The 12,156-nt window shown below is 34.1% G+C and overlaps 1 protein-coding gene across 1 annotated transcript; it reads left to right on the top strand.

Annotated features, from left to right (window-relative positions):
• Positions 1-315: 315 nt before the first annotated feature.
• Positions 316-4,223, top strand: LOC107464871 (uncharacterized). Its single transcript, XM_016083825.3, has 5 exons — positions 316-644; positions 1,675-2,593; positions 3,251-3,346; positions 3,590-3,726; positions 3,803-4,223. Exons 1-5 carry the CDS (start codon positions 445-447, stop codon positions 3,972-3,974), a joined length of 1,524 nt encoding a protein of 507 aa, XP_015939311.1. The 5' UTR covers positions 316-444; the 3' UTR covers positions 3,975-4,223.
• Positions 4,224-12,156: the final 7,933 nt, after the last annotated feature.

The raw sequence follows: 12,156 nt of genomic DNA, 5'->3' as shown, positions 1-12,156 counted from the left end.
AGAATATAGCCAATTTTTTTTTTGGAATTATCTCTTTTGAGTTATATTTGTCTAATCTAGGTCAAAATAGAGTAATATTCTAAATGAAGCTAAAATTTTTTGTAAAATATTTTAGTTTTAAACAAATCTAATTATTAGGCCTATTAAAAAAAATTATTTCACGGACAAATTAATTTTTACAAAATAAAATGTTAGAGATTAATTAAATAATTATAATTTGTTAAATTTGACTGATTAAAAATTTTGTGAAACTAATTTAAGATATTTCTAGTCAAAATATTAGTTTAATTAAAGATGGATTAGCTCTCACTCGAATTCTCAACAAATTCATAGACTTTTCTTCTCTCTCTTACTCTTGGATGTTCTGTCCAAAAACAAATTAATTAAAGACACACTCTTCACTCTTCATCGGAACAGATCCGGAGCGCTCTCTCGATCGGTTCAATGCATCGGGTCTCAGCTCTCGCGTTTCTTCTTCTACTGCTTTCTGTGGCCACCGACGCATCGGTTCACACTTACAGCGGTGACAAGTTCGCCGACAAAGGCAACGCCTTTGTTGTACACGGAGGCAGTGAAGGAATTTACTCTTCTGCCCCTAACCACAATGACACTTCTTCCGCTGCAAATGGCGACTCTTACATTAGGTCATTCATTTCCTTCCTTCCTTCCTTCACCTTTTACCTTCAAATCATATGATATTTAAGATTTTGCATGATCTCTTACTTTTCAGCTGCTTCTTTATGCTTCACTTTCTATTTTAGGAATTCGCTCTTGATTCACACTTGTTTTGCATAAATAATAAGTAACTTTCAAGTTTGGGAGCTGTGTGGTGTAATCTTGTGTGAATTGGCGAGCGGCATTAAGCAGATATGTTAATCCAAGTTTATATTTGTGTGTTCACTGTTGACAAAATCAATTTTTTTTTCCTTTAAAAATGAAATAGAATAGGAATACCTTTAGCATATAAGTCCAACAAACGACTTAATATGTTAATGTGCTGGGTTAGTTGGGATTTTGGTACTAGGACCTGGATGCGGGTGGTTCCATGCTATGTTGCACCAAGATGGGTACAAGTTCCCGAAACGGTCCGACTACGACTAGACTACAATTTTTTAAAAGATGACTACTCACTTTCAGGTGAAGGTGACATTTGAGAATGGTTAGATGATTTGACATGGTTGACTAAACAGCTTGACATCTTGGTGCAAGTATACATATATAAGCTAAGTAGAGTTTGAAGGAGAAGAATAAAAGAAAAGTAGTTTCAGATTATTTATGATCAAAGGAGTAGTTTAAAAATTTGAAATATAACATGTTTGGTATTATTAGTGGACATGCTAGCCTAACCAATCATTAATCAAAAGAAAGAAAGGAAACTGGAACTTTCTGAATGTTTGGTACGAGTATAGTTTCCTGTACGTCCCTGAAATGGGGACAGAAGGGAAATAGGCATTTCTGTGCATCATAGGTTCCATAGGGATCAATATATAAACGCTTAAATTTTCTTGTAACTGACACTCCCAAAACATGATATATGGCAGACATCCAGCACTAGGATTTTTCATGTTATTTGTTTTTTTTTTTATTTTTATCGGATTTGTGCTATTCTGCTCAATATACTGATGCTTGATTTGATATTAGTTTGTTGATTGGCTGCTATAATTTGAAAAACAGGTTTGAAAGGATAACATTCCGCAGAAACAAAGACTTCACTAACTTTAGCTCATTGCCGATTCAAGCTGTTGTTTTTGAGGTTGAAGATAGGGAAACAATTGGCGGCTCAGCGTATGGGGGTCAAAGGGCTGTCTGTTGCACCAGTGATCTAGCAAAACTTGGTGTATGTACTGAAGGACAGGTTATTCACCGTCCTTCTGCGGAGAATTCAGATTGGCCTAAAGTATTTGGTGTCTCTTTTGAAATGGATGAAGATGTTGCGGCGCTGCCATTAAAATCTATAGAAATCACAAAAACTGGGATGTATAACTTATATTTCATCCATTGTGATCCAAGGCTCAAAGAAATTGTTGTGGAAGGGAAAACTGTATGGAAAAATCCATCCGGTTATTTGCCTGGAAGAATGGCACCGATGAAGATTTTCTACCAGTTCATGTCTTTTGCATTTGTTTTCCTTGGGATCTTTTGGTTCTCTCAGTATGCTAGGTCTTGGAAGGATGTATTCCCGCTGCAGAATTGTATTACTGTCGTTATAACGTTGGGGATGTTTGAGATGGCTCTGTGGTACTTCGACTATGCGGAATTCAATGAGACTGGAGTCAGACCAATGGGGACAACCATCTGGGCAGTCACCTTTGGGACTGTTAAACGCACAGTGGCACGAATGGTAATTTTGATGGTTTCGATGGGCTATGGTGTTGTGAGACCAACCCTTGGTGGGCTCACATCAAAGGTGGTTATGCTTGGTGGAACCTTCTTTCTCGCATCTGAAGTTCTCGAATTGGTAGAGAATGTTGGAGCAGTAAGTGATCTTTCTGGAAAGGCAAGACTGTTTTTGGTTCTTCCTTCTGCAGTATTGGATGTGTTCTTCATTCTTTGGATTTTCACTTCACTCTCTGCAACTTTAAACAAGCTTCAGGTATATATCTGCTACTGCAATGGCATATTTCCTCACTAGTCATTTCATTAAACCTCGTGATCCTTTTTTTCTGTGTTCTGTCTCATACACTGTTTTCCTGTAAATGGGATGTGACTGCACAAAGCTGAAAAGTTATCTATTGCCATGCTGTAGTTGTTATTCATATTCTGTTGGTTTTTGTTAAATCACTTTTGGAAGCAACAGACAAGAGGGGTATCGTTATCTCTTTACTTAGTGTTATAGAAATATGTAGAACATGACAATATTTGGATTCAGTTTTGTACTACACAGTGCTCTCATGGTAGGCCAATAGTTTGTGTTATTTTATTTTATTTATTCTTTTCTTGTTTGTTGATTCCCAGTTTATAATAACATTTCTTCAGTAAAGTATTAACTATGTAGGAGATGGTCAATTTGTGTTGATCCTTTTGATGGTAAAAGTAAGTAAAGCGAATTTTCTTTCCTGGCTTTGGATATGTTGCCCGGATTTTGTTACTCTATGAATCCAATTCTGCTTTCTAGCTTTTTTAAGTAGGATGATTATCTCGAATTTCTTGTGTGAACCTGCACAACGTGATGTGACGAATAACAATAAATTGTCATACTTTTCGTGTAATTATCTAGAATTGACTCGTCTCTAATTATGCAATTTCATAGGCCAGGAGGATGTTGGTAAAACTGGACATTTACAGGAAGTTCACTAACGCCTTGGCAGTCGCTGTGATTGTATCCGTGGGATGGATATGCTACGAGGTAATTCACAGACAAAGAAACTTGAGTTCAATTGCTTTTACTGTTACCTAGGTTTACATGCCTGGTTATGAAATCAGTGGATTCAGAGGTTGTAGAAAAATCGAAATCAGGTGTAACTTTGGCCTGGATCAGGAAAATGCTGAACCTATATGCTAGCTTCTTTCCTTTTTTTTTTCTTTTTCTCTAATGCATTGATCAGATTCGGTTATTTCTAGTTACTAATCTTTCAACATTTTCTTTCAGCTCTATTTCAAATCAAAGGATATATACAATGAGAAATGGCAAAATGCGTGGGTTATCCCAGCCTTTTGGCAAGTTCTATCATTTTCTCTCCTGTGTGTTATCTGTGTTCTATGGGCACCATCCCAAAATTCAACACGGTAAAAAAATCATTTGTTTTCCTTAAGGTTTTTGGCGCATACATCATTTGTTTCTAACTGTTGCTGTTATTGACAGTTATGCTTACCGTGACGATGGGAGTGAAGAGTTTGACAGGGACGAGACTACTTTGACGCTCATAAAACCGTCGCCAATTTCAAAAGAAGTTCGAAGCTTGCCAGATGATAGATCAGTGCAAGGGAACAATGGAATTTCAAATGGTGATTTAGAAGAAGACAAGACGGAATAATAACTGAATAAGCTAGAATTACAGTTGTGCTTCTGTTCGTGAAATTAGCTATATAAGTCTTAGATTCATTGTAGTGAATCTTAGTTCCAGATTTGTTGCATTTTCAGCTGGCACGTACTTGCGAGATTAATTAGATTGCACCCGAGATCTTCGAGTTCCTGTGACGCTTTTTCCTTTGTACTATAATAATATAATGATACGGTTCACTTTTTTTCTAATAATGAGGAACTTTATTAAAATTATGTTGTACTCTGTTATCCATGTGCCTCCATGTGCATTATTAAAAACATGCCATGTGGGGAAGACTTTCACTAATATTTACGTATTGAATCTTCAGGTTGTGACTACTTGTAGTTATGACCCATGCAAAATATGCTCTGTGCAGGGTATGAAAAATTACAAAATTTATCATTTAAAAATGGATAAAATATATTTTTTGTCTTTAAAATTTGTCAAAAGTTTTAAAAATGTTATGGCCCAGCCCCGTTGGCATCCTGCCTAATCCGACTTGGCGTGCAGGACTACCCGACCCGAGCAGCCAGTTTGCTGGGCGTCGCACGTTCATATCGCGACCTGGACACCTGCTCTCCAGCAGCCAGTTACCTGACAGCTGGGAAAGAAAACTTTTAGGAAAGAGACCTAGTCTGTGGGGTCCGTTCTACTGACAGGGTATAAATGAGGAGAGTCCTACCCCTCCTCCAAGGTACGTCACTATCTCACTTTACTCTCATTGCCATCTATAACATTCCTGATTTGAGCGTCGGAGTGTCATTGCAGGTGGCACCTCCCTTCACACTACAACAGTTTGGGAAGTCGTCTGCCCTCACGTCTCGCTCACCAGGCACCAAATCCAGGCCGACCTTCACCATCTCACCTTGAGAACATCTTCAATCTGTCTGGCACGCGAAGAACCGAACAAAAAATATTTTTAAGTTTTATTTTGTTTTAATTTTGTTTCGAAAGTTTTTGATTTATATAGAATATACTTCTGTTAAATTTTCAGAAAGTTTAGGATCAATCCAATAATAATATATGACAATTATATCTGGTTTGCTTGTATTAAAGGTTGTTCTTATAAAATTGTTGCTGAATTAGTCTTAAAAATTTTTTAAAAATTAGTTGTTAGGGTATATTTGATACAATTCGAAAACTTTTAAAATAAAATTAAAACAAAATAAAATTTAGAAGTATTTTTAAAATTTTTAACAAACTTCAAAAAAAAACTTTATTTTTTAAAAATTATTTTCGTGAATAAAATATTTATAATTAAGTTCATATTTTATATTTATGTAAGTTTTTAATAATAATATATCGAATAAAAGTAGTCTAATTTCCAGTTTTAACATTAATTAAGTCCAAAAAGTTTCTACATCCTAATAAAAAAAAGAAAAACTGAATTGAACAGTTTTTTTATTAAGAGAAAATTACTTTTCATAACTACTAAACTTAAATCTTAAATTGCTTCAAAGTTTTAATTAAATGAAGATTTACAAAATCAACAAATAAGCTTTAATTTTTTTTTTCCGGTTGGAATGAAGGGATCAAAGACCCAAAAACAAAGAGAAAAAAAAAAAAAGAAACAAAATTTAGTCTCCTCTCAATCTAAAAGTGCCAAAATGATTTCATGTCAAAACCTGCACAATATCAAAAAGAGAACGGTCGAACAAATAAAGACTAGTTGGGAGGTGTTGTCCCTTTTTAGCAAGAAAATCAGCAATACTATTTACTTCACACAAGGCATGGTGCCAATCGACCGTCGACGTTCTACAGCCTTTTTACCAGATTTTCAATATCAATTAGAAGAGATTTGCATTGATGGGTTGCAGGATATCTATCCCTAATAAGATGGATGGCCAGCTAAAAATCTGACTCCACCACAAAGTACTGAACGTTATTTGCACATGTCCCTTGAAGGCCTTTTACAATATCCTAAAAATTTCGCTTGTAAGATTGAGCAACTCTCCAAATTACAACAGAATCTAGTCATATATCTTCCAAGATGATTTCGAAAAATTTTACTACAAGCAGCACTATTAGAAAGGGATAAAAGAAAACCATCACTCTGGAGGAAAAATCTACCGAATCAACCGAGTTTCCTCTCCTAAGAATCTGTTGGAAAGAATATTACTTCCTATAACATTCTGAATTTCAATACTACGAGTTTTAGCTGACTCAGAGGCTGCAGTTAGGAGAATACTCTTTCCTTAAAAAATAAAGCAGTTTCTGTGGTACCAAAGAAAAGAGATGGTTACCCCAAAGAGAATTGACCAATCATGATTACTAGATAAATTGTTTAATTATCAACTAATCTCTTAGGTCTAAACTGAAGAAGTCATGAATTGCTTTATGGGACCTCATGAATGGCCAAACACGTTTTGCAAAAGAACAACCATAAATGACATGAAGGGTAGTTTCATCATGTTCAGTGCATCTTGGACAAGTAGCAGAATTTGATAGATGTCTTCTTCTCTCAGTATTTATAAAAAAAATAGCTTCATGCACAACAAGTCAAATGAAAGATTTGATCCTTTCCAAGCCTCTCCACTTCCATGCAAATTAAAGATTTGGTCAGGAGATTCAGAATCATCAAGTAATTAAGGACTGGTAGACTGTTTTAAGGCTAAAAGTATCATCTTGCGTTTGGCTACATGCCACCTGGTTAGGCCCTTTCTAAGAGGAGGGAGACGACATAATTAGAATTCTCCTGGCAGTAGCTTCCGAAAGTATTTGGTTAAGTTTTTTCTTATCCCACTCACCTGAAACATTAAGGAATCGGTAAGGTTTGAATATAAATCAAAATTTGACAATACCTGTGTCACATGATCAGCGAGTTTGCAAAGATTCGGCACCCAATTGTGATATCAGAAATTAATCTGATGACCATCACCAATGCGCCAAATAATATTGCTTTCCACATTATTTCAGGTAGAGCAGATTTTTCTCCAAAAATTAGAGTTACTGCCCCTCCTAACAACCTTTGGCAATATATCATTGTCGCAATTATACTTAGTACGAAAAACTCTGGGCTAAAAGAAATTCTTTTTCTCAACAAGACCCGATCTCCTTTTTATTATGCAGGCACGGTTAACTTTTTTAGTATGTCTTTTTTTAGGCTATCAATTTGCTTTGACTTGTTAACTTCTCTCCAATTCAAGAGATGGATCTTTTTAGATTATTGGTTCTAATTGCTAAATTTTTTAATGATAAATGACATTTAAATGTGTTATTTACTGTAGTGAATTATAAATATAGTCGAGAGAATTTAATCTATTTCACTTTAGTTATATTACGTGTACATCAAAATCAGTCACCAAAGTTAGTTACCAGTATAAAATACCTGTTGGAATATAAATACATAAATTAAACCACACATGTATTTGTATACAAATATATTGGTAGCTAATTTTAGTAGCTAATTGTACATAAAACATTTTTAATGTACAAATATCTTAAATGTTTATTCGACGCATATCTTAAATTGAGTTTTGAGATAATTTACATATATAAAATATTTGTATCACAAATTTATGCAAATGTTTTAAAAGAAATTACACTCCACATTTATCCTCAATTTTATTATGTAAATCGTGGAATCTATGTTTTACAGTTGCTTATAATAGCCAATGAAACCAATGATTTAGTATGGAGGGCAGACAACACTAAATCGTAGGTTTTCACCATGATTAGGTTCAAAAGCAGAAAACGTATAAATCATGGTTCAAGACAACAATTTAGTATGGGGAGAGATAATATCTGGGTAAAGCCAACGATTTAGTAAGAAAGGGGGTAATACCTAGAAAGTTCCCACGATTTAATAGGAACCTCAATCACTTCACGCATGACGCATCTATAAACAGCAGTGTAGTAATTTCATCATAAGAGTTGAGTGTAAATAAAAGGGATGATAAGTTCTTAGCATTTTTATATCACAAGAGAGAAGTTAAAGAAAAGGGGGTAACTTTCACATGCAAGAAGCTAGCTGTTGCCTTTATAAAGCAATCAATCACATTTGCAGAATTACAAAATGATATTTTATAGAAAATTAAACAAGTGGCTTAGCCATTGTTTAGAATTCCGATTGCAGTTGAACAATGATTTGTGAAGTACGCTTTTTTTGACTTACAGAACGATAATCAATTACAAGTAATATTTTACTATTGTAAAAACTTTCGAGAGATTTGTACGACAAAATTATGAGTCAGAGGTTGATATAAATCAAAGAAATAACTCAAAATTATATTACGTTATACAATCGATCGTACGTGGCAATCGATTCTTTCACTTGAGGAATCGATTCTTTTATTTGAGAAGTGCGTTGTTTCAATAAAAATAGTTCAGCAATTGATTTTCTTATAGAACAATCATATCTTTCCTTTGGTTTTGGCATTCTCTAAGTTTTAAAACCACAGACCGAGATTTTTCAAAACCTTTGTTTATGGAACGATTTCTAACGTGTTTTTAACTTTTTATGAAAACTTGTACTTTTCAAAAACATTTTAATATATTTACAACAGAGATATTTAGATTAGAGTTCTTAACAAGAATTATCTAAGTCCTATATGCAAACTCTTCATAATCTTGAACTTGACTTTCTTGATTCTTTTGTTAATTTTCTTGCTATTGCAAGACCGATGCACTCCCTTCAACTACATCAATATCATCAAATCAAAGAAAAAAAAGTCACAATATGATGACTGTTCCTTAAAGAGACAACATATATAACATCAGGTTAATACCATTTTCACAACCCAACTAGATCAATGAAACAAAACACAGCATTTGCATTTAGAGTGTTATCCTTCTTAACTTGTCCCTACCAACAGTGACACTGTCGAAACCCAGATCATCACTGAAACTGTTAGAATTTTCTCAGCGGAAGAATTTGGATTTTGTGGTTCTTTCGATCTTTCACAACCAAAACCTTCTGTATTCTTAGGCGGCTGAATTGCAACTCTTTTGATGGAGGAAAGAGCAACAAAGGCAGCTTTGATATATTAGAGACCGAAACCCTAAAGACACTATTTATATTTGAGCATGACACCCATTAAACCCTAAAATATAAATAAAAATAGTATCTAAAGTCCAAAAGATAATATATCTAAAATCTAAAAGATAATATCTAGTTTTATTCTCATTTAATTCCAAATCAAAAGTAATAATATTTATTCAATTTAGCATTTATAACAATAAATGAGATCATCATTATATAAGTCATTTAATTTGAAATAGCATAATTTGTGATTATAATTAATATATGTATTGCTCACAAACAAATTAGGAAATTAAAATAATTTCCTAACAATCTCCCACTTGGGCTATACATATATTCTTTCTTGACATAATCACATCTTATAAATTTTGTGCGCGCATCTGAATGCTATTTCTCTCATTACTTTAACAATCTGGTCCGTCTCATATATTAGATATGGAATCACCGCAGCTTTTATCACATTAATGTCATGACTAATCCACGATAATCACTATCCTAACATACTTAACGACATAGATGAAATTTGGATGAGTAATATGGAAATTACATGCCAAGTGATCTCATGCATGTCTATTTCTAGCTGGTCCAACTTTAAAACTTTATTGAGATCAAACACAATACAAATATTGCAAAATAAACATTTCACATAACATAAAATAAACCATCAACTTAATTCTGCAGAAAAATAACTCAATATCTGTCATAGGACATATAGTATAAAATAAACACCCACTAAATCAAGGCATCACAAATATTGATACCCATCCGAGCAGTGTGCTCATGAAAGACTTTAAGGATCAATTCCTTGGTTATTGAGTCTGCTAGCATATACTCTGTTCTTATATGTCCTATGAAAATCTGTTTTTCTTAAACTTTCTCCTTTACAACTAAGAACTTGATGTCTGTATGCTTCGATTTTGTCAAGCTCTTATTGTTATCGAAGTATAGTACTGCTGACTTATTGTCACAAAATATCTTTAATGGCCTTTCAATGTCATCTACTATACGAAGTTCAGTGACAAAGTTTTGTGACCATATGTCATGAAATCGGAATCAGAGTACCCAATGATCTCCAAATTTTCTGATCTCCGATAAGTAAACATGTAATCCTTTGTTCTCTTTAGATAATGCATTACGTGTTTAACAGCTATCCAATGATTCATGCCCAGATTGCTCAAGTATTTACCCAACACTCCAACTATAAATAATATATCGGGACGTATGTAGACTTGAGCATACATTAAGCTCCCCTAATGCTGATACATAAGGTTTATCATGCATTGATGTCCTCTCAAGATAATTTTTTTTAAGGTATAGCTTGAGACTGAACTTGTCTCCTTTAGCTACGGATGTGTCGATTGATTTATAATTTTTCATACCATATCTACTTAAAATCTTTTTGATATAGTCCTTTTGTGATAATTTAAGAATACCCTGAGAGCAATCTCTTAGTATCTCGATTCCCTAATAAAAAAGAGACATCACCAAGAATTTTCATTTCAAATTTGTTCGATAGAAATTTCTTAGTTTCATGCAACAAGCCTATATTGTTACTGGCAAGTAGAATGTCATCAATAGATAAGATCAAAAAGATGTATTTACTCCCACTGAACTTGCAGTATACACACTCATCTATAATATTTACCTCAAAATCATATGAGATAATGACTTGAATAAACTTGTGATACCACACTCCTCTAAGAAAAGAGCAAAAGGCCCGTTGCTCACCTGAACCGTCATATCTTCCGTAGTATTCAGCACCACGAACATACTCGACAGCTTTAATTTTCTTTCCAAGTTGAAGCTCAACTTCAGTTTTGAAAGACTTGAAAACATCCAAAGTTTGAGAGTTTTCATGAATTAAATATAAATATCTGTAATGAGAGTAATCATCTATGAACGTAATAAAGTACTATTATCAATTCCAAGAGACAGTAGGAAATGTGCCACCTAGATCGGTATGTATCAGTTCTAAGACATCCTTAACTCTATCGGCACCTAACTTCCTTTTGTTTGTCCTTTTCCCCTTTATACACTCAATGCATACTTCAAAGTCTACCAAATTTAGGGGTCCAAGAATTTCATCCGACACGAGCCTTTGAATTCTCTATTTAGAGATGTGACCTAAGCGTTTGTGCCATAATGATGTCGAATTCTCATTTAGTTTTCGTTTTGTACCTATTTGCAGTATTTCATTATTATAAGAATTTAGGTCAAGCCTATATAGATTATCCACCAAATGACCAAAGCAAATATTATTCGAATTATAAAAGAGACTAACTTTATTGTCTCCGAACGAACAAAAATAACCTGATTTGTCCAAACAAAAAACAAAAATCAAATTTCGTCTAAATGACGGTACATAAAATGTCTCTAATAAATCCAAGTAAAATCCACTCATGGAACATAATTTAAAGGTTCCAATAGCTTTGACTGCAACTATATTGCCGTCTACCACATAGATGTATCTTTTAGCATCACTTGGCGGTCGGTTTCACAGGCAACCTTGCATAGTAACACTTACATGAGTAGTAGCAGCAGAATCTACCCACCAAGTAGCAACAGGTGCATAACTTCAACTAACCTCAAAACAAACGAAAGTAAGAATTATACCCTTATTTACACGCCAAATGGCATATTTGGTACAATCCTTCTTCATGTGTCCCACCTTCTTACAGAAGAAACAGGTTGAAACTTGATCCTGTTTCTTAGCCTTTTCTACTGAGAAGGCACATCCGCAATAGTATCACGCTATCTTTTATACTGAGAAAATGAAGTCATGTGAGCATTTTCAGTCTTATCTTGCTATAGCCACTTTTCTTCTTGCACACAGTGAGATATAAGCTCATTTAAGGACTAAGTGTCTTTTAGAGTGTTATAACTCACTTTGAATTGCCTAAAGTGTGCAGGAAGGAAAATCAAAATGAAATGCTCGAGTAAATCTTCAGACAACTCTAACTTTAGTACTTCCAATTTTGAAGTAAAATGAGACATTTTCATAATGTACTCCTTTATGTTCCCTTTACCTTTATACCTCATGGAGACAAGTTTGCTCAAAAGGCTACTTGCCTCCGCATTTTCATTCTTAGTAAAGAATTTTTCGACATCTTTCAAGAACTGTTTAGCATCTTTATCCTCAGTAATTGAGCCCCAAAACGCCTCAAGAATTGAGCGCTTCATGATCATAATGCT

The sequence above is a fragment of the Arachis duranensis genome, chromosome 9 (assembly GCF_000817695.3).
Source record: "Arachis duranensis cultivar V14167 chromosome 9, aradu.V14167.gnm2.J7QH, whole genome shotgun sequence".
Taxonomy (NCBI): Eukaryota; Viridiplantae; Streptophyta; class Magnoliopsida; order Fabales; family Fabaceae; genus Arachis; species Arachis duranensis.
The sequence above is the reverse complement of the archived record's forward strand: the minus strand, read 5'-3'. Positions and strand labels throughout refer to the sequence as shown.

Excerpts from the sequence above, each read along its gene's own strand:
- LOC107464871 (XM_016083825.3), top strand. The coding sequence starts at position 445 with ATGCATCGGGTCTCAGCTCTCGCGTTTCTTCTTCTACTGCTTTCTGTG. Across the intron at positions 2,594-3,250 it reads CAACTTTAAACAAGCTTCAG|GCCAGGAGGATGTTGGTAAA; the intron begins GTATATATCTGC and ends GCAATTTCATAG. Across the intron at positions 3,727-3,802 it reads CCATCCCAAAATTCAACACG|TTATGCTTACCGTGACGATG; the intron begins GTAAAAAAATCA and ends TGTTATTGACAG.